The sequence below is a fragment of the Pistacia vera genome, unplaced genomic scaffold, assembly GCF_008641045.1.
Source record: "Pistacia vera cultivar Batoury unplaced genomic scaffold, PisVer_v2 Contig159, whole genome shotgun sequence".
Taxonomy (NCBI): Eukaryota; Viridiplantae; Streptophyta; class Magnoliopsida; order Sapindales; family Anacardiaceae; genus Pistacia; species Pistacia vera.
Genome location: NW_022195674.1, coordinates 198,541 through 217,088, shown reverse-complemented (window position 1 = coordinate 217,088; position 18,548 = coordinate 198,541). Strand labels below are relative to the sequence as shown.

Here is an 18,548-nt window from a genome sequence, read left to right as displayed (position 1 = left end):
TTATATATATATATATATATATATATATATATATATAACACATAAATCTACTATCAAATGAAACTTATCAAATAGTTGAATCGAAAACATATATATATAATAAAATAGCCATATGTAGGGGTGTTCGGTTCTGGACACCCTATATTTTTTGAAGGAACCGGAACCAGAATTGAAACTAACGGTTCCTTGAAATTTGGAACCAGAACTGGAACCGATGGTTTCGGTTCCTAGGTACTCAAAACCGGAATCTATAACAACGGGTCCGGTTCCGGTTCTGGATACCCTGTAAAATTACATAACCTCCTAAAAGTTTTTAAAATGGCAAAAAAACCCTTAAAAACTTATAAATACCCCTCCACACTTGTTAACAAAAATAAAATTACAAATTATAAATTCAAAATTATAAACTCCATTACTTTGTAAAGGTAGATTCAAAATTATTTTTAAATACAAAGAACACAATTTTTATTTAAATCCAATAGACTCTTTAAATTTAATGAAGATGCTCTTTATTTTTAAGAAAGAAACTTAATGGGAGAGAGAATTAATAAATAAAATGTATATGAACTTGTAGTTTATTAATTAAAATTATGATAGAGAGTGAAATTTGATTTTCTAAATGTGGAGAGCCAAACTCACTCTCTAATTTATATTTTAAAGATAAAGAGTCTGTTGGACTCTTATTTTTCTGGATAAACTCTTTATAATAAAGAGTTTAAATCATATAAAGAGTCCTATGGAAATGCTTTAAGACTGCTGTCGCCTGCCGTTAGGGAATTTTAGAATGTGTTAATGCTTTTGAAAGCAAATGTCCAATGTACCCCCGATTTCTCATCTTAGGAAGACTAAATACAAAATAAAAAACTAAGACGGTAGAGATTAATATAACAAAACAATAATGAATAAAATGAACAGGATTTGTAAAAAATTGAAACATTTTCACAACTAAAACTAAAAATTAAATATTTTAAATAAAAATGTCTACCTTAAAAAAAAATTTCATGCATTATCAAGCATCAAGATAATAATAATAATAAAAAAAAAAACCCCCGAAAAATCATTCAAATCAAAAACCCAAAACTACAGAACAATAATTCAACCCTAATAAAGCCGCCACCACTGCACCACCAACAAAGCCACCAAAAAATTGAAGAACCAACTTGCTTAAAACCCAGTTAACGCATGAAACCACCACCACGGCAAGACCACTATGACAGCCTCCATCACCATTACAAACACCAAAAATGGGTTGGTGAGGGAAGAAGATCCACATGCTCCTTCTTGGTATTTCATTTCCCACCTCCCTTCTGTTCTCGCAGATTAGGAAGCGCCTTCTGGGAATAGTGGGTGTATGACTGCTGGTCTTTGATAAAATTTGAAGTGGGGGTCACTCCTCGCCTAATAAGGCCTATTGGGTGAGTCAGGTACATCTCAAATTCTATCATGGTATCAGAGTTCAGGTTCAGTTGAGTTGAGTGCTTGATTAGCGAGTGAGGAGTTAGAGCAGATAACTACTTCAAATAACAGGCATGACCCAACATATAGGTTTGACCGTGAGGGAAAGTATTAGAGTCTCACACCGACTAGGCACGCTTAATCCTACTGGTTTATAAAAGGGGATAATCTTTCCATTCAATAAGGTCTTAATGGGTGAGGAGTCAAACCCACCTCAAATTCTATCATGTTTTAGTCTATTGCTTTTTCTTTATAATGATAAGAGCAGCAGAATCCTTTTTTTGAGCATTGATTAAGCATCTTGTATACGAGCTTTCGACTGCTTTACCTAGTTAGTAAATACGGGAACGGCCAAAAAAGGGTACGGGAATTTTATGGGTATGATACAGCAAATTATGAAAAATACGTTTATAAAAATTTGGCCATAAAATTCAGATACGGAAAAAATATGGTATGGGTATATATGGATTTAATACGATACATTGTCAATAATACGTTTTAAAAAATACGACAATATTAATTTTGATTTTAGCACTTTTTATAATCATTGAATTAATCATTCTTTGTTTTTCCTTATAGGTGTATGGTTTATGTCTTTTTGAATTATAATATTTTAGTTTGTAAAAAATTGTATTATTTCATTCGTAATTAATTACTACAAATATTGTAGAAGTGGACTGGTCCAGTAAAATCCGAAAAAATCATTTTAGTCTCTATAAGACCATTGCCGTTAGGGAATTCTAGAATGTGTCATATATACAGGTTTTATACGACATATTATCAATAATATATTTTAAAAAATATGATAATATTAATATTGATTTTAACACTTTTTATAATTATTGAATTAGAGGGTGTTTGTCTAAACTTATAAGCTGGTTAAACTAATTTATAAGCTTTAAAATTAAGCTGATATATTTGTTTATAACATTTTTAGACTTATAAGCAAAAAAAAAAAAGAAAAAAAAGAAAGTTAGAGGGAAGGTATTTTTTTTTTCCTGCTCTGTTTATAAGTTAGTTTAACCAAGTATATTACCACATTATCTTTATTTAATTTTAAAATTTTATCGTATATTTTATTATTTAATAAAATAATATAATATCCTTTGTAGTTATTTTAATAATAAATTGTACTTATAAGCTATATTTTATCAAACTACTTTTCAGTTATTTATAAATATTTTAATTAATATAACAAAATAATAATGAATAAAATAAAAAATAAAATGAACAGGATTTGTAAAAAATTGAAACATTTTCACAACTAAAACTAAAAATTAAATATTTAAATAAAATTTTCTACCTTAAAAAAAAATTCATGTATGATCAAGCATCAAGATGATAAATTTAACAACAAAAAAAAAAAAAAAAAAAAAAAAAAAAAAAAAAAAAAGAAAAAAAAATAAAAGAAAATCAGCAAAATTAATCTTGATGTAGCTTATGAATAAGCATTAGCTTGACCTTCGTAATCCAATTAAACTTCTAATGGGCATTATAAGTTTCAAAAAANTTTTTTTTTTTTTTTTGGGTGATCTTGCCGGTTTACATATACCTTAATAAATCCTCTTGGTCACCCCTTCTAGGGGCCTCTAAAGAGGAATTAAACTAAAAACCTCTTACACAATCAACATTGCCCAGAGCTAGAACCAAACATTCAATTGTGGACCTTGCATCGAAACAAAGGGCTGCACAGAACTAGGATCTATGGGAACCAAATACCGGACCACATTCAGAATAGCTTATTAAATCTGTTATAAATATATAAGATGGACAAGGAAAGATGGACCGGTGTTTAAGAAGGGTTTCGAGGGGGTTTAATAAATTGAAGGATACTATTGATGTTAAAAATACAGTATTTTAACAGCAGGACCTGATACGGCACCTATCACGACATATGCTGTGAATATTTCTTCTACTTTGCTATCTTATTTCTATGATTACTGTGAAAAAAATTGAGAGAAAAAGTAAACACTTTTGAGCGTCCCATACCGTATGGAAAAATATGAGGTAAGAGAACTGCTTGCTGTCAAAGCAACTTTTCAAGGTCATAAGCAAGTTCATGGTTCTCAGAGGGCTTTCTTCACTTCAAAGAAGTTAGAGCGCTCCTTGTTTGCAGCATCAATGTCATCAGGAGATGCCACGGCAACCACAACTCCTTTGTCTTTAACGGCCTCGATTGCACCAGCAAATTCCTTGAAGTCCTTCAAACTGTCAGTTGAAAAAGGAAAAAGAGTTACATACACTTAAAGAGAAAAAGCTCAAATCTACTTGGATGGAAGCAAGACTCTTCATCCATGAGTCAGATTAAAAAAAAATGGTCAACAGAAAGCCTTGTAAACACACAGGAAGTGTTTCTACGTTTCGCATGTTTTACAACTTCAATATTTGATCTACGCGTATAATAACAAGTAAAATCTTTACCTTGTAGACAATATCTCTTCACGTCTTTTCTGCCTTTCTTCTTCTGTAATTCCTAGTAAATGGCGTAGCAAACTGAAAAAGGAAAAGAGAAAAGAGGTGAATATGATATTCAACATTAACATAAGGGCACCAACAGTATAAACAACAATAATGATGGGTACATTCAAGAGCAAAACTTGTAATCTCTGACGATGCCAATCACACACACAGAGACGCATACATAGGTTTTCCAGCATGGCAAGAAACCCCTCCCATAGGTTTTCCAGCATGGCAAGAAACCCCTCCCATATCTCTCTCTTCGGAAGAAGGAAATGTTAAGCAAGCAAAAAATAAAAATATACTTGGAAAACCAAGGAAAAAATATGAAAATCTGAAAGAATTTTCTCCTTCTCTACCAATTTTCCGCCAAAAGTTTAGAATGCCATGCACACCCATATTATGAACCTTATAAAGCCAATGATTAAAACTTTTTAGGGTACAACAAGGTCAGGGTTATCAAATATTGCCATGACTTTAGCCCGAAAACATCAAACTAAGGAACAGAAAAAACCATATAAAGAAGAAAAGAACAGATAAAATCTTCAAGAAAACAAAACTAGTTGTCCACGTACCTACTATAACCTTTGGCATCTGGAAGCTGGTATGAATCTACATCCCCAATGGTCCCAATAATTGCTTTAGTAAGCGTATCATCATCCATTTCCAACTCACGTAAGAAATCTGCTGTTCCATCATAGACATCTAACGACTTCATCAAGTTTGGGTCCCGATAAGATAAGAAGGAGAATACACCTACACACAGATTCAGAGGTCAGATTGTCAAACAGCAACTAGATACTGCTAGCAAACACAGAGAGAATGATGATGCACCTGAATGACTGTCAAAATCACAGAAACCACCATAAGCCCCACCACTAACACGAATGCGATCCCACAACCATGTATTGCTTATGTGTTTCGATATAACATAGGCACTCCCTTTAAGTTGGTAACCGGTGTCATAGATATTAGCTGCTTTCCCAACATAATTTACCTGAGAAAGGAATGATATGGATCTTCAGAAAGTGGGAGTGCTTTGTTTCTGTTTTAACAATAAAGGAAACAAAACCTGTACCTGTGTAGGTATCACAATAGCTTCATTTGTTGGAGGAAGTCGAGCTTTCCATTTAGCTGTTTCAACAGGAGAGTTGCTAGGAAGCATGTCAAGAAATTTTCCAACAAACTTTTCTGCGTTCTTGAGATTATTCCCATCAGCAGTCATATTAATCAGGCACCGATCCCTAGAAAGTAAGGATCTGCGAATCTCCTCAAGAGATGAAGAAATCCCAGCCCAGTCTTGATCAACTTTCTCTTCAAGAGCTTGCAGGAATTCTAAGTAGCTAAAAGTACAAGAAGAAATACAATTCAAATCAGTAAAGTCAATTAGGTATAAAATGTAATGTCAAACTCAAAGTGTCTTGGTTGTAAAAATGAAGGCAGACTTTAATAATACCCCTAACAAACAAAATAGGAGAGTGCATTTAGTTATGAAGTTTGCTAAGTTACCAATTTGCCCTTAAAAGCTTAAACCGAGAGGTAAGGAACCAAAATTAATATTTTAGCTCTAACAAAGTTAATACATATATCAAATCCTAGACAATATTTCTCTTCTTGATTACAACGCTTGCAGAGCGAGATTTGACAAATAACATTATTGGCAGAACAAATCAAAGGAGAGAAATCACTACAAATCATCAAAATATTCCAACCTGACACCACCCATTTGTTCAGAAATCCACCCGGCAATATTTAACTTTGCATCCATTCTCGCAGCTGCAATTCCATGACCACTGCCTCTTAATCGGTTCTGAAAATAAGTAGGGAAGTCTGAGATTATTAAAGTTGAAACTTTATGTGATATATTCAAGCCACTAGAACATCACAATATATACCTCCATTCTAGCTTTGCTTTGGGAAACAAACTGCTTGAAACGCTGCTGGTCTGTAAACTGGACTTCTTGAAGAACACAGTTCATCTACAATTATAAAACAAACATGAACTCTCAGTCAATTGTTAATTCACAGGCAAAATTAGTCAAGATGTCAGATTCACAGGCTTGATAGTACAACTTTAAACAATAGCCTAAAAGAAGTATCAGAATATTATTATACTGACAGCAAAAAGAGGAGTTTACAAATTTACATTTGACAGTGACGGATAAAATTTAAGCAACATCAATAAGTTTTACACCATATTAATTAAATCAAAATAGCAAAAAGATAAAATTCATGGTTATTATAAACATTCCTTCTGTTAAGCCATTTATTCCTGCATGTCTAACAAACTATATTCAATTCAATTTGGTAGAAAACAGCACATGCAAACATATAATGAAAAAAGTAAATATCTAAGTTTAGTTGAGAAATACAGCATAACCATGAATGCTGATGTACCCTGATTATATGATAAATAACAGCAATATCTACATGACAAAAGTAGTAAGAGAGCCAATTCTTGAGTGTTGTTGCATTCTCCAGTGCACCAAGGATACAAGACACTCAAAAATAAAGATAAATAAATTCACTTGTAAAGTTGCTATAAACATTACCAGGTTAAATAGATCATCAGCTCGTCCTGCCATTGCCTTGCCTCGAACAATCAAATGCGAACAAGGATCTTCTTTGCCTTGTACGGATGATGTGAATGGATAAACCGATATTCCTCCAGTTTTCCGTCCAATTAACTGATTAAGTTGCACAAAACTCAAGTCTTTTGTACCCATCTCCAGCAATGACTGACTGTCATGTTCATAGTAAAGTTAAAAAGGGTAATCTCCACCAACTTGGCAGAAACATGCAAATGCAGGTAGTTCTTACAACATCATAAATATCACAACTACTTCACCACTAAGAGTAGCATGTGATGATTTATTTGATTGAAGGTTTCTTCTTTTTAATAAGACTAATATAACAAAATTTTCAGAGAATAAAAAAAGAGTATCATGATATCAACTTGAATCCATGCAAACGAGATAGGCCAAGAATTCATTTTCTGATTTAAGCAAACTAATAATGTCTAGTAAGAAACAAGCAAACCTCCAGATGAATAAAGATCATAGCTTCATTTAAGTATTCTAATTAGGAAACCTAATCTTTCCTGTAAGAAGAATTCTATTTGGAGTACATCTTCTTACATTTAGATCAGGAAAAGTAAATAGAAAAGCAAAGAGTACGCATAGCAAAAATTGGCTATCAGCTACTTAAGGGATCATCTTACCAAAAAAGTGGTAACAAAGGAAGAAGCTCTTGTTTTAGTGGACTCAAATCTAGGACAACTTCTGTGTAGAGGACATCATTCGTGAAAAGGTCATGTTGCAAAACTGTTACACCATTGATATCTCCAACCTACAGTAATATGTTCAAAAGCTCAGTTTTAGCACTTCAACTCAAAGGAAATATGTTAACACTTGAATCAGGAATCCCTAAATGAATTGTGATAACCTCTGTGGGAACACGTGTAGGTTCTTTAGGAATGTCATTTAAAGATAGACTTGGAACACTTCTTAAAGCTTCTGGAGGGTCAGGAGTTTCTTGCTTCAATCGTAGCTCCTGTGTAGCACGTGCTAGCTCGGCCAGATCTTCGTCTGTCATACTTGATTTGACTTTTGCCAAAATTTCTTTCTCAGCTGCTTCATCACGAGAAGCTTTCTCTGGGTCGGGCTGTACCAGATTTGAAATGATTAGCATCTGATATGACCATAACTAGAAGCATGAAACAAATATAGAAAGTGACACAAAATAACAAGTACCTGCATTTCTACAGTAACACGGTGACTATTGTTCAATATATATTTCTCAATTAAAGGAGAAAAAACAGCTTTAGAGCCTTCCTCAGCTATCCTTGCTTTCAGATCCATCAAGGGTTTCTCATACTTTAAAGGCTCAAAAGGATCCATATCATATATCCATTTACCCTATAATATAAAAGCCATATAAAGCACTGGATTACAAAAATTAAGATAGAAACACCAAGTATCTAAAGCAGAAAATGAATCTTACAATGGATCGAAGCATTAATGATAAGCCACGAGGAAATGACCCAGTGTTATTTTCTCTAAGAGAAAACTCAATTGTATTCATGGATGCCTCCACAGCATCTGTATCAAAACCTTCCTCTGCTAATTTTTTCATGGTATACATGATTAACTCTTCTACCTTTTGAATGTTCTCTTCAGAAACATTCTTCAACCCAATACTAAATTGAGGCTGGAGGAGTTCATCTTCAATTCCGCCACCAACAATGGCATCTCCAAGACCACTTTCCAGTAGAATTTTCCTTAAGGGAGAAGCAGGAGTTCCCAACAAAAGATGATCCAAAAATCCAAGAGCGAGCTCAGTTTCCAAGTCCAAGGGCTTATCTGAGAGCAACCAATTAAGGCATACCATGTTTTTCTTCTTAAGATCGCCACCTTCACTGGCAGGGTATTTCTCAACTACCCTGACTGGCTCTGAAAATAGTTTTTGAGGTGCAACTATGGATTCACTGGGAGCTGAACTTGCCTCAAACATATCCAGATACTCTGTGATAGAGAAAAGAATTTTAATGTACTACATATAACTGCTGGAACTCTGAACTTGTATATTCAGTTAAACTATTAGAATGACAACATTATAACATGAATGGAGACCATAAAATGAGAATGAGTGTTGCTTCATGAATCATTTGCTCTGCCTTTAACATTATGTGCCAAAAATTGAAGTTTCCAAGAAAAATGATAAGAGAACTCGGGAAGGAAACTTTTTTGGGGGGGTAATATATATGTTTCTATCACCTGATCAATGAAGGACAGGTTATGTACCAGGTACACATCCAAGATAAAATATAATATCACAATATTTTCTTTCTTATGCAGACGACCTCATCAGAGCAACATGAAACAAAACACAATTAGGGAAGGATATTTCAGTTTCCGTAATTTAATTGGCCAGCCATGTAAGATTTCAAAGTCTGCTCATATATCCTGTTATACATTATAACTTTTTGCAACTGTAGTTTTGCATCACTTTACTTTGGGACGAAGCATTCATGTAACTCAAGGGAAAGGCCAAAGTCGTAATACAATAATACATCGAAAGAAAAAGACCCAAAAAAAAAAAATTCATCACATCCGAGATTTCATTTATTACCACTCAGGATGCGTAGTCGTTCTTTTGGATCATCATCTCCATAGAACCATATCCTGGCATTGCTAGGGTGGTAATATTTTCGGTGAAATTCCTGTAATTTTTGTTCAGGAAAAAAAGAATAATAAAACAGTTATTAATACATCTACACAGGATAGTACTGTGGTTCAGCTCACATTGAGATTATTTGGCAGCAAAAAATTTATCACAATTGGTATGTATGAACACTATATAATCGTGACCAGGATGTAAAACCCTAAAACTCCAGTAAATTAGCCAACTGAAGCTTAAATCAAGAAAAACAAAAATAAAAACATGTCAGCACTTCCTTATTTATCTGCACTACCACCAGATTATTAGAAGAACTAGATGGATAGAAGCATTTGTGCATAGCTTACTAAAGAAACCCTAATAGCACAGATCAACAGTTCCATTTTCCGCAAAATTTGTTTCACAAAAATCTCCATTATCATGTCTATTCTACACCTCATATGGCCTTGGATAAGTCCTCACAGTGTTTTAACATTAAAGGGTGGGTAACAACTTTTTCTTTTTTCTTTTTTATGTTTATTTTCCTTAAGAAAACATACAGTATAACATACAGAACATAAAATTAAGTTTTAACAACTTTATACATATCAATACTGATGCCAAACTGCATAGAGTTGAAAATTATCATTTTAGACAAAAATAAAAAAATAATTTAAACAATAAAGGATAATATTGGCAGATTACATTTCTGTCACAACTTAATAAATATACATAATAATAATTCAAACCAAAAAAAAAAAAAAAGGAAAAGAAAGAACAGTAAATCATTTAGGTCCAGCAATAACAATCATATCTTTCACCAAGATATAACACATATTAGGTCATTATTGTTTAAAAGTTAAATAACATCATGCTAAACTTAACTAGAAAAAGTATTTTAAAAATGCTATTCAAGACAGACCTTAAATTCCTCAAATGTCAGCTTGGGGATAACTTTGGGGTCACCTCCACTGTCAACGCCATATGTGTTGTCAGGAGATAAAGCCTGTGAAAAATTTATTAGACATGGTTATAAATAACAAGAAGATGGCTGTATCAGAATTTGCATGACGCAACCAATGTGTTGTGAACCAACATACAAGCATTTGAAGCCATCAGAGAACACACAAGGCCTCTGAACACATATCACACAATAGCTAGACAATCTTAACATACAAGTAGACAATACGGCCACAACATATTAACAATTAGATTGAAAGAAATGCAATTCAATATCAACCGATAATTTACCACTATATGCAGTAATAGATTCAGGGTTCCCCTTTAGGGATACTACTCAAGAATAAATTGTGAAAACATTCTGCAAAGTTGCTAACATGAAAGGAATGTGAAAGAAAAACAACCAGAACATATTGGTGAACTTGCCTGTTGAATGGTCCGCCCTAATACACTGTCAGGCTGGGAATAAACACCTTTCATCTCATTGAAAACAACACCTGCAGTTCAGGATAAAGCAAGAAGGTCAAAAACAATTATATCCAGAAGTTGGATGAATCATCACCAGCAAAAGTCAACCCTCATCCATTGGAAAATGGCATTGCAATTTCATAACAAAATGAAGTGATATATCAAAATGAAACCTTTATAAGTTATTTCCTCTGAAGGATTGTCGAGCTCAAAATGCCAACCCTCCTGTTGAAAAGTCTGGAAGTCCTCCACACACTTTGGAAAGAAGACAGCATCCAGGTAGACATCAACCAGATTATAAAAATCCTGTTCAAAAAAAAGATAGTGTGGCTTAAAAAAAAAAAAAAAAATTAAAGCAAAATTTTCCAGTTTCAAGCTTCTATTCTTTATAATTCTAACTTATTTTTACCTTAGTATTTGTGGAAGCAACTGGATAACAAGTCCTATCAGGATAGGTGAATGCATTTAGAAAAGTGTTCAAGCTCCCTTTCAACAATTCAACAAATGGTTCCTTCAAAGGATACTTTCTTGAACCACATAGTACGCTGTGCTCCAATATGTGTGGAATCCCAGTTGAATCCTTCCTGCATTGTCAATTACAGACAAAGAGATGCTACAATCTTAGGCAGCCATCAATTAAACAATCAACCCAAACGCAGTTTGCACATAAAGTTCCATAAGAATTGATACATATTGGAAAATATAACCAATGCCCAAAATACAATAAAAACATCTAAGTACCAATTGCTATAAATAAGAACATAAGGATTTACCAAAATTTATATCTCATATTTGGAGATATTAATCAATTGGCCATGTAAGCAAGAGGTAATGCCGTCCACAAACTTCAAGATTTCACCCTCACTCAGTTCAAATGACTAAAATCCCTCACCTAATATTTTGCTCTACATGAACACATACATACAATGTAATAAATTGGCAAAACAAGGTGCATTATTTTATACTTACGGAGGAGTTCGAATGACAATGCCAAACACCTTGTTCTCATCATCATTTGATACAGACATAACCTCAGCACCGGTTTTCTTGTGCTTGAAAAGCACAGCCTTTGATTTACACTCTTTAATGAACTCTTCTGAAACCTTCTCGAATCCATACTTTTCCGCAACCTCATCACTGACTTCAGCAACATCTATGCCGAAAACGAAAAGCAAACAAATTTTTACAAACTATTAGAACACAGTTAATCAGTCACTGTATTAAATTATTAACAAAAATATCCTAAAATCTACTTATACCACATCTATTCAAGATGATTTCAAATTGAAGTTTCTTCACATTGCTTTTCCTTTATAATAGGCTCGAATGAAATTATTTTAAATATAATGGTATACAACATATTTTAGCTCAACTGAAGATATTTAAGAACCTGTGTTGTAATTTCAATAAGTACATGCTATTACAATTAGATAATGTTCCAAAAACGCAGAAACGACGACAAATATGGTACCGGGAGAGGGCTGTGTAGGAGGAGAGGCGACGGCGCGCGTAGCGAGAGCTGAGAAATGTTTATTGAAGGGAAGAGAAGAGGATAAGGGAGCACGTAATCTGGTATGACCGCGGTGCAGCGAGCGTCTAATGAGGTTGGGAATCAGACGGAGCTGATTTCTCCTGGCGGCAGACAATGATGATGATGATGATGATGAAGCGCGAGAAATGAGAGATTGCGAGAGCTTGTGAGAAGAGCGGAAGTAATATTTGTTGCAAGCTAGAGAAGAACACGAGAGAGAGCGAAGCAAAGCCGTTCTCTCCATTGTTACTGACTGTCAGGTGGATAACCCTAAGCTACAGTGTTGCGTTTTGATTTTGTTTTCGTTCTTGCGTTGCGTTGCGTTGTGAATTGTGATATACGGGAGGGTTTGATTGGTTGGGTTTTGCAGGGGCTTGATTAAAAGAGTCGGACTGACCTCAACTGACCTGACCGAGCCTGTTTGTAATTGTAGCAAGGGAAAATATCTATTAATCAATCAAATTGTAATTGTGGTTTGTAATTGACCAAGTTTTCTTTCAGCCCTTGTTAATTCTTGTCCTTACATTTTATTTTTTTATAAATTGAGAAATAAATTTTCATTATGGCACGTTAAGTAAATTCTCGACCTTTCTAATAAGGGTGAGCAAATTTTGTAAGGTAGAACCGAAACCAACAAGTATCTAGGCTGTCGAGTCTAGTTCCAAATTTGGTGGAACTGACACTCTACGGTTTCAATTCTAGTTCCACCACTTTAAGAACTGGAATCGACACCAGGAACCAAAACCGAAACCAAGAACTGGAATAGGAACCAAGGTCTAAGTACCTAGGGTGGAACCAACCGGTCCCCACATTGTATTTGTAATTTTTGTAAACAATTGGGGGTGTATTTATAATTTTTACATGGTATATTTGTCATTTTTGTGAATAATAGAGATGTATTTATAATTTTATGTGAACAGTGTCAGTGGGTATCCAAAAACGGAATCGAAACCTGTTACAAGTATTTAGGAACTGGAACGATTAGTTCCAGTTTTGGTTCCTAAATCCTAGGAACCGTTGGTTCTAGTTCCAGTTTCTATTTCCAAGATTTGGGCTAGGTACATTGCCCCGCTCATCCCTACTTTCTAATAGTTAATAGAAATTGTCTTATTGACAAAAAAATTAATTAGCGATTCATTTTAATATTTTTTTTTTTTTCCAAATTATCTTAAATGGTATGTTAATATTGGAGTTTTTTGTTTTTTCTTTATTTTCCCTATTCCGTTCATGTTATATTGTTTTTTTTTTAAATTAAAATGAAGTTCATGTAAATCCTTGTTTAACTTCTTTCATAGAAGTCTAAAGGGCTCAAGTTCTGGTTGATTGGCGTAGTTGTCCCTGTTTTAGCGTATAATTGGTAAGTGAAAGAAAATTTTGTATTGGGACAAGCGTCTGACCGAGATGGTTGAAAGTAATGTGGCGCATTGCGAGTTTGCGACAGCCTAATTACTCATTTCTAGACTTTCACGCAACAAACAGAGAGGGAAAGTAGGCCAAGGTTTTGAAAGGTAAAGTGAGTGGGATTAATGAATGTTGATGTTAAAATTTGTACCAACCAGAGATACCCGGTTGGTGGGTAAGATATGTGCGTAATTACTGGTAACTAACGAGGTTGATAAAAACGATATGGTATAAATAACAAAAGAGGTTTTATCGTGGTTCGACAGTATAGAAACCAAACCTAAATCCACTATTATGCTATTATTGAGGGGTATTACATGGTCAAATGAGGTTACAAAGGAAAGTTTGTGAGATAAGTGAATGATATTCAGCTCTCACGACTTATTCTCTCTTAACACTTTCTAAAACAGGTAAGTGTATTTTTCTTTTAGACTTTATTAATGCTGAAATCCCCTGGAACGGAGGTCGTGGACTCCTTTTATACTTGGCTAGTTTGACAGTGGTTGTGTAACGCCCACATGGAGGTACATAATTTAATTTATACTCTTATACTTTTAGTTAATTTTTGCTAAAGTTATTTTGAGAAAACTCCTTAAACTTGCATTAAGAGTAAAATGATCTTTTCACTCGAAATTAGTTGAAAAAGTGGGGAGTGAAAAGAGATAAAATTTCATGGAGAATGTAATAAAAATAAGAGTATTATGATAATTGACTAAAGGACATAAATAAAGTTTTAAAGAAAATATAAGGGCAAAATGAAAAACTATATATAATTTTATAAATATGAGTCCATACTTTATTACTCGTTTATATATGTATTTTCTTATATATATTTTTAATAAATTTTATTAATTATTTTACGAGTATACTAACTAGAAATAAAATATTACAAGTTGAAAGTGGGTGTTACGGGGTTATTTATACTCATAATCTCCTTAGTTAGGATCTGAGTCAACCATCTTTGTACTTGTGACAGGACGGATCAAGCTATTGACAATTTAAGTCATGCTTGTGATAGTAATCATCTTGTAAGAGAAGGTAAATGCTAATAGGACCACACATGGGAGGATCCAGGGCCGTCAGTCTTTGAGACACTTTGAGGACGCGTGGCGCAAATCTGACCGCGAGGAATTAGGCATAACGGTGAGAAATGCAGATACTGCACTCAAATCGTTTATCACGACAAATTTTATTCGGATTTATTTAGTCCATCCCATGTGATGCCAGAGTGAGCACTGTACATATCCATTTTTTTTACTTTGAAATTTTTTATCTAATGAGACGACAGATTATGGATCTCACTTCCCCATTGATCCAATTAACCTCGTCTCTTTTGAAAAGAAAAAGGTAAAGTTAGAGAACCGTTGGCTCCATTGTCAAAAGCTCCACTACCAAATGTGAAACATCTGCTAGGAAGAAGGTCTCGTGAAACTCACCAGGGACCCCAGTGCCCATTTACCAAACATTAGAAAGACTCGACATAATCTTCTGTTAAACGTGTGGAATGGAATGGCGTATTTTATCTTCTCATCGCCATCACCAACCAATGTCGTAATTTGGTGACCATTCTTAGTCAATGATAACATGATCAATCCCAGCACTATAGCTTACCATCTTTAAATTATTCGGATCCTCTTCAGGATTGCAATTGCCTGCAACAATGGATTCGAGCACAAACGAAGTAGCGCATGAGTATCTTCCATATTTTCGTGCCTACAAAGATGGACGAGTGGAGAGATTCTTTGGCTCCGATAGAGTTCCTGCATCGATTGATGGTTCTCAGAACGGTGTCTGCTCCAAAGATGTTGTTGTTGTTTCAGAAACTGGGCTGTCAGCACGTATTTTTATCCCAGCAGGCGCGACTAAACCAGGCCAAAAGCTGCCTCTCGTGGTTTACTATCACGGCGGAGGCTTCTTCATGGGCACACCATTTTGCTCCGTTTATAACAACTTTGTATCCTCTCTAGCCGCCAAGGCTAATGCCATCGCCGTCTCCGTCGATTACAGATTAGCCCCAGAACACTATGTCCCCGTAGCTTACGAAGATTCATGGGCTGCACTTAAGTGGGTGGCTTCTCATTGCAATGGTGAAGGCCCTGAAGCTTGGCTGAACAACTACGCTGATTTTCACAGAGTTTTTCTTGCTGGGGATAGCGCTGGAGGCAACATGGTGCACAACATGGCCATCCAAGCAAGTGTTGAAAACCTAAATGGAGTGAAATTGTCAGGAATTTGCTTGATTCAACCATATTTCGGCAGGCAAGACGGTGGTGTTGATAAGTGCTGGACTTTCGTCTGTCCAACCACAAGCGGGTCCGATGATCATAGAATCAACCCAAGTGTTGATTCGAGGTTGTCGAGCCTGCGTTGCAACAGGGTGCTAATTTGTGTTGCTGAGAAGGATAATTTGAAAGAGAGGGGTTTGTTTTATTCAGAGACATTGAGAGACAGTGAATGGGTTGGAGAAGTAGAGATTGCGGAGACAGAAGGAGAAGACCATGTGTTTCACTTGTTCAATCCGAATTCTGAAAAGGCCATGGCCTTGCTGGAAAAAATAGCTTTGTTTATAAATCAACACAATGCTGGTTGATTTACATCAAACACTTTGTATTGCTCAGCTCTTCTTTCATGATTTCAAAGCAAATAAAAAAATATTCAGTTCTTGTTTCTGTTCTGCAAAATAATTTTTTCAAAACTGAATTATGGAAACAAATTAAGAAAATTAGATGCCCAAAATCCAATGGGAAAAAACCCAAAAGATAGAGGAGGCGGTTGACTCCTTTCCCCACATGACCTTCAGTTAGGGATGGATATGTTCCCCGCCCCGACCCAGTCCGAAAGGGGCGGAGATTCCCCGAATTGATTGGGGACTGGGATGAGCTCGGGCCCAAATGCAATACATGAATTCATGCCCAGGCCGAGGACGGAGATAGTCTCATCTCCAACCCCGAATTGGCCCCACCCCAATCCCCTCGGGCCTTCGGGGATTCCCCGAATTCCCTATTCAAGGATTGGGCCGAATTCAGGGAATCCCCTTGGGCCTTCGGGCAGGGCCCAGGGACAGAGGTCACCGGCCCCGACCCGACCTGTGCCCATCCCTATTCAGTCTACATACCTAAACTGTGTCCTTTGCTTAATTAACTATCAAATATGTCATAATTTTTCAAAACTGAATTATTGGAACAAATTGAGAACATTGGATGCCAAAATCCAAGTGGAAAAACCCAAAAGATAGATTTAGTGGTTTCTACTCCTTTGTTGTCATATTCTTGTGTATTTCTTTCAGTAAAGAGCCAACTGAATGGCCCAGCCTTAGAAAATAAAATACAAAAATCTTCCATTGCTCTCAATTATTCCATCTTGGAACTATAGAACAAACGAAAGGCTCTTCATTTTATCTCTGCTCTATTTCTCTTAATTAGCTAAATGGAATATGCCACCAAGCCGGAAGTAGCCTATGACTTCTCTCCGGTGATAATAATGTACAAAGATGGCCGCGTAGAGAAGCTTCAAGGCTCCGAAATCGTTCCCCCGTCTCTTGATCCCAAGACCAATGTTGAATCCAAAGACGTTCTATATTCACCTGAAAATGGCCTTTCCGTCAGGCTTCACATCCCGAAAAACACCAACCGAAACCAAAAGCTTCCGCTTCTAGTTTACTTCCATGGAGGAGGCTTTTACATCCGTTCCCCTTTCACCCCTCAAACCCACAATCTCCTCAACTCCTTAGTTGCAGAAGCTAACATCATTGCAGTCTCGGTTGAATACAGGAAAGCCCCGGAGCATCCCGTCCCTTGCGCTTTCGACGATTCATGGACTGCGCTTCAATGGGTTAAGTCTCATGTAAACGGAGCAGGCCCCGAGGATTGGCTCAACGATTATGCTGATTTCCAGCGAGTGTTTTTCTGCGGGGACAGCGCCGGAGCTACCATAGCTCACCATATGGGCATAAGACACGGCCAAGAAAAGCTTGAAGGCGTTAATGTGAAAGGTATTGCTTTATGTCATCCTTATTTTTGGGGCAAAGAACCTGTCGGTGATGAGTCAACTGACGCAGAATTCAGACAACGGCGGGAGAAATATTGGAGAGTGGCTTGTCCGAGCTCAAGCGGGTGCGACGACCGGTGGATAAATCCAGCGGCTGATCCGAACCTGGCGAGGCTGGGGTGCCGGAGGGTGTTGATTTTTGTTGCGGAGAAGGATTTTCTTAGAACAAGAGGATGGTATTATTACGAGAAGTTGAAGGAAAGCGGGTGGGGAGGTAATGCGGAAATTACAGAGACTGAAGGAGAGGGCCATGTTTTCCATGTGAAAAATCCCACTTGCAAAAATGCCGTGGCTATGCTCAAGAGAATCGCTTGTTTCTTCAATCAGGAATAATAAAAAAATTATGGTTATTAATTAATGCCATGTAAGCACAATTTTTAAAAATTAATAAAAGAAATAATATTTAATTTGATTTTATGGCTTTATATGTCTTTTTCATGAGTCATTATTTTGTTACAAAGGCATTATAGTCTTTTCAAACCGGTTAAAGAAATATCTTGTTACCAAATGGTCAATGATTTTTCCTCCTTTGTTTTTGTTTTTGTTTTTTGTTTTTTTTTTTTTTTTTTGACTAAGGTGCCCAAGTCCTCTTGTGTGCAACTCGATTAGGGGTAAAAACCAAGTCGAGCCGCTCTGGGCTTGGCTCAGCATTTGCTCAGTATTGTTGAGTCGAGTTCGAGCATGGTACAACTCGACTTGAAAAGCTTAATTAAACTCGATTATACAAACTCAAATTCTAGTTTTAGGTACCGAGTTCGAGTTCGAACTCAATTCTTCAAGCTCAGTTAGGCTTGAATTCGAACTCGAATTCAGTACTATAGCAATCAAGTCAAGATCGAGTAACCTAGATACTCGACTGATTTCATCCCTAACCTCGAATAATCTCAAGGTCCATTGAATATCCTATAAGCTTAATAAGCCAAGTAAGTCACAAATACAATAAGTGGTCACTTGGAAGGACTCGAGCATAAAACCTTTGAGTAAACTAAGGTCTTGTCATTCGATCACAAACCAAGTGGTTAGGATCAAAGATTTTTATATGGGGCTTTTTTTTATAGTATTTTCTTAAAAA

The 18,548-nt window shown here is 35.8% G+C and overlaps 3 protein-coding genes across 3 annotated transcripts; 2 read left to right on the top strand and 1 right to left on the bottom strand.

Moving 5' to 3' along the window:
• Positions 1–3,246: 3,246 nt before the first annotated feature.
• LOC116125024 (presequence protease 1, chloroplastic/mitochondrial-like) lies at positions 3,247–12,343 on the bottom strand. The gene is made up of 19 exons (XM_031410754.1): positions 11,969–12,343; positions 11,467–11,650; positions 10,907–11,081; positions 10,671–10,803; positions 10,456–10,526; positions 9,992–10,075; positions 9,043–9,133; positions 7,915–8,435; positions 7,665–7,829; positions 7,357–7,575; positions 7,133–7,260; positions 6,465–6,654; positions 5,808–5,891; positions 5,625–5,722; positions 4,991–5,255; positions 4,747–4,909; positions 4,488–4,668; positions 3,877–3,948; positions 3,247–3,663 (listed from the first exon to the last, which is right to left on the bottom strand). The coding sequence occupies exons 1-19, from the start codon at positions 12,270–12,272 to the stop codon at positions 3,522–3,524; spliced, it is 3,270 nt and encodes a 1,089-aa protein (XP_031266614.1). The 5' UTR covers positions 12,273–12,343; the 3' UTR covers positions 3,247–3,521.
• A 2,462-nt stretch (positions 12,344–14,805) lies between these two features.
• LOC116125026 (probable carboxylesterase 5) lies at positions 14,806–16,098 on the top strand. The gene has a single exon (XM_031410756.1). The coding sequence runs from the start codon at positions 15,090–15,092 to the stop codon at positions 16,017–16,019; it is 930 nt and encodes a 309-aa protein (XP_031266616.1). The 5' UTR covers positions 14,806–15,089; the 3' UTR covers positions 16,020–16,098.
• A 355-nt stretch (positions 16,099–16,453) lies between these two features.
• On the top strand, positions 16,454–17,878 carry LOC116125031 (probable carboxylesterase 12). Its single transcript, XM_031410762.1, has one exon. The coding sequence runs from the start codon at positions 16,856–16,858 to the stop codon at positions 17,807–17,809; it is 954 nt and encodes a 317-aa protein (XP_031266622.1). The 5' UTR covers positions 16,454–16,855; the 3' UTR covers positions 17,810–17,878.
• The last annotated feature ends 670 nt before the right edge of the window (positions 17,879–18,548 follow it).

Excerpts from the sequence above, each read along its gene's own strand:
- LOC116125024 (XM_031410754.1), bottom strand. The coding sequence starts at position 12,272 with ATGGAGAGAACGGCTTTGCTTCGCTCTCTCTCGTGTTCTTCTCTAGCT. Across the intron at positions 7,261-7,356 it reads CTACACGTGTTCCCACAGAG|GTTGGAGATATCAATGGTGT; the intron begins GTTATCACAATT and ends ATATTACTGTAG. Across the intron at positions 4,910-4,990 it reads CTATTGTGATACCTACACAG|GTAAATTATGTTGGGAAAGC; the intron begins GTACAGGTTTTG and ends TTCCTTTCTCAG.
- LOC116125026 (XM_031410756.1), top strand. The coding sequence starts at position 15,090 with ATGGATTCGAGCACAAACGAAGTAGCGCATGAGTATCTTCCATATTTT.
- LOC116125031 (XM_031410762.1), top strand. The coding sequence starts at position 16,856 with ATGGAATATGCCACCAAGCCGGAAGTAGCCTATGACTTCTCTCCGGTG.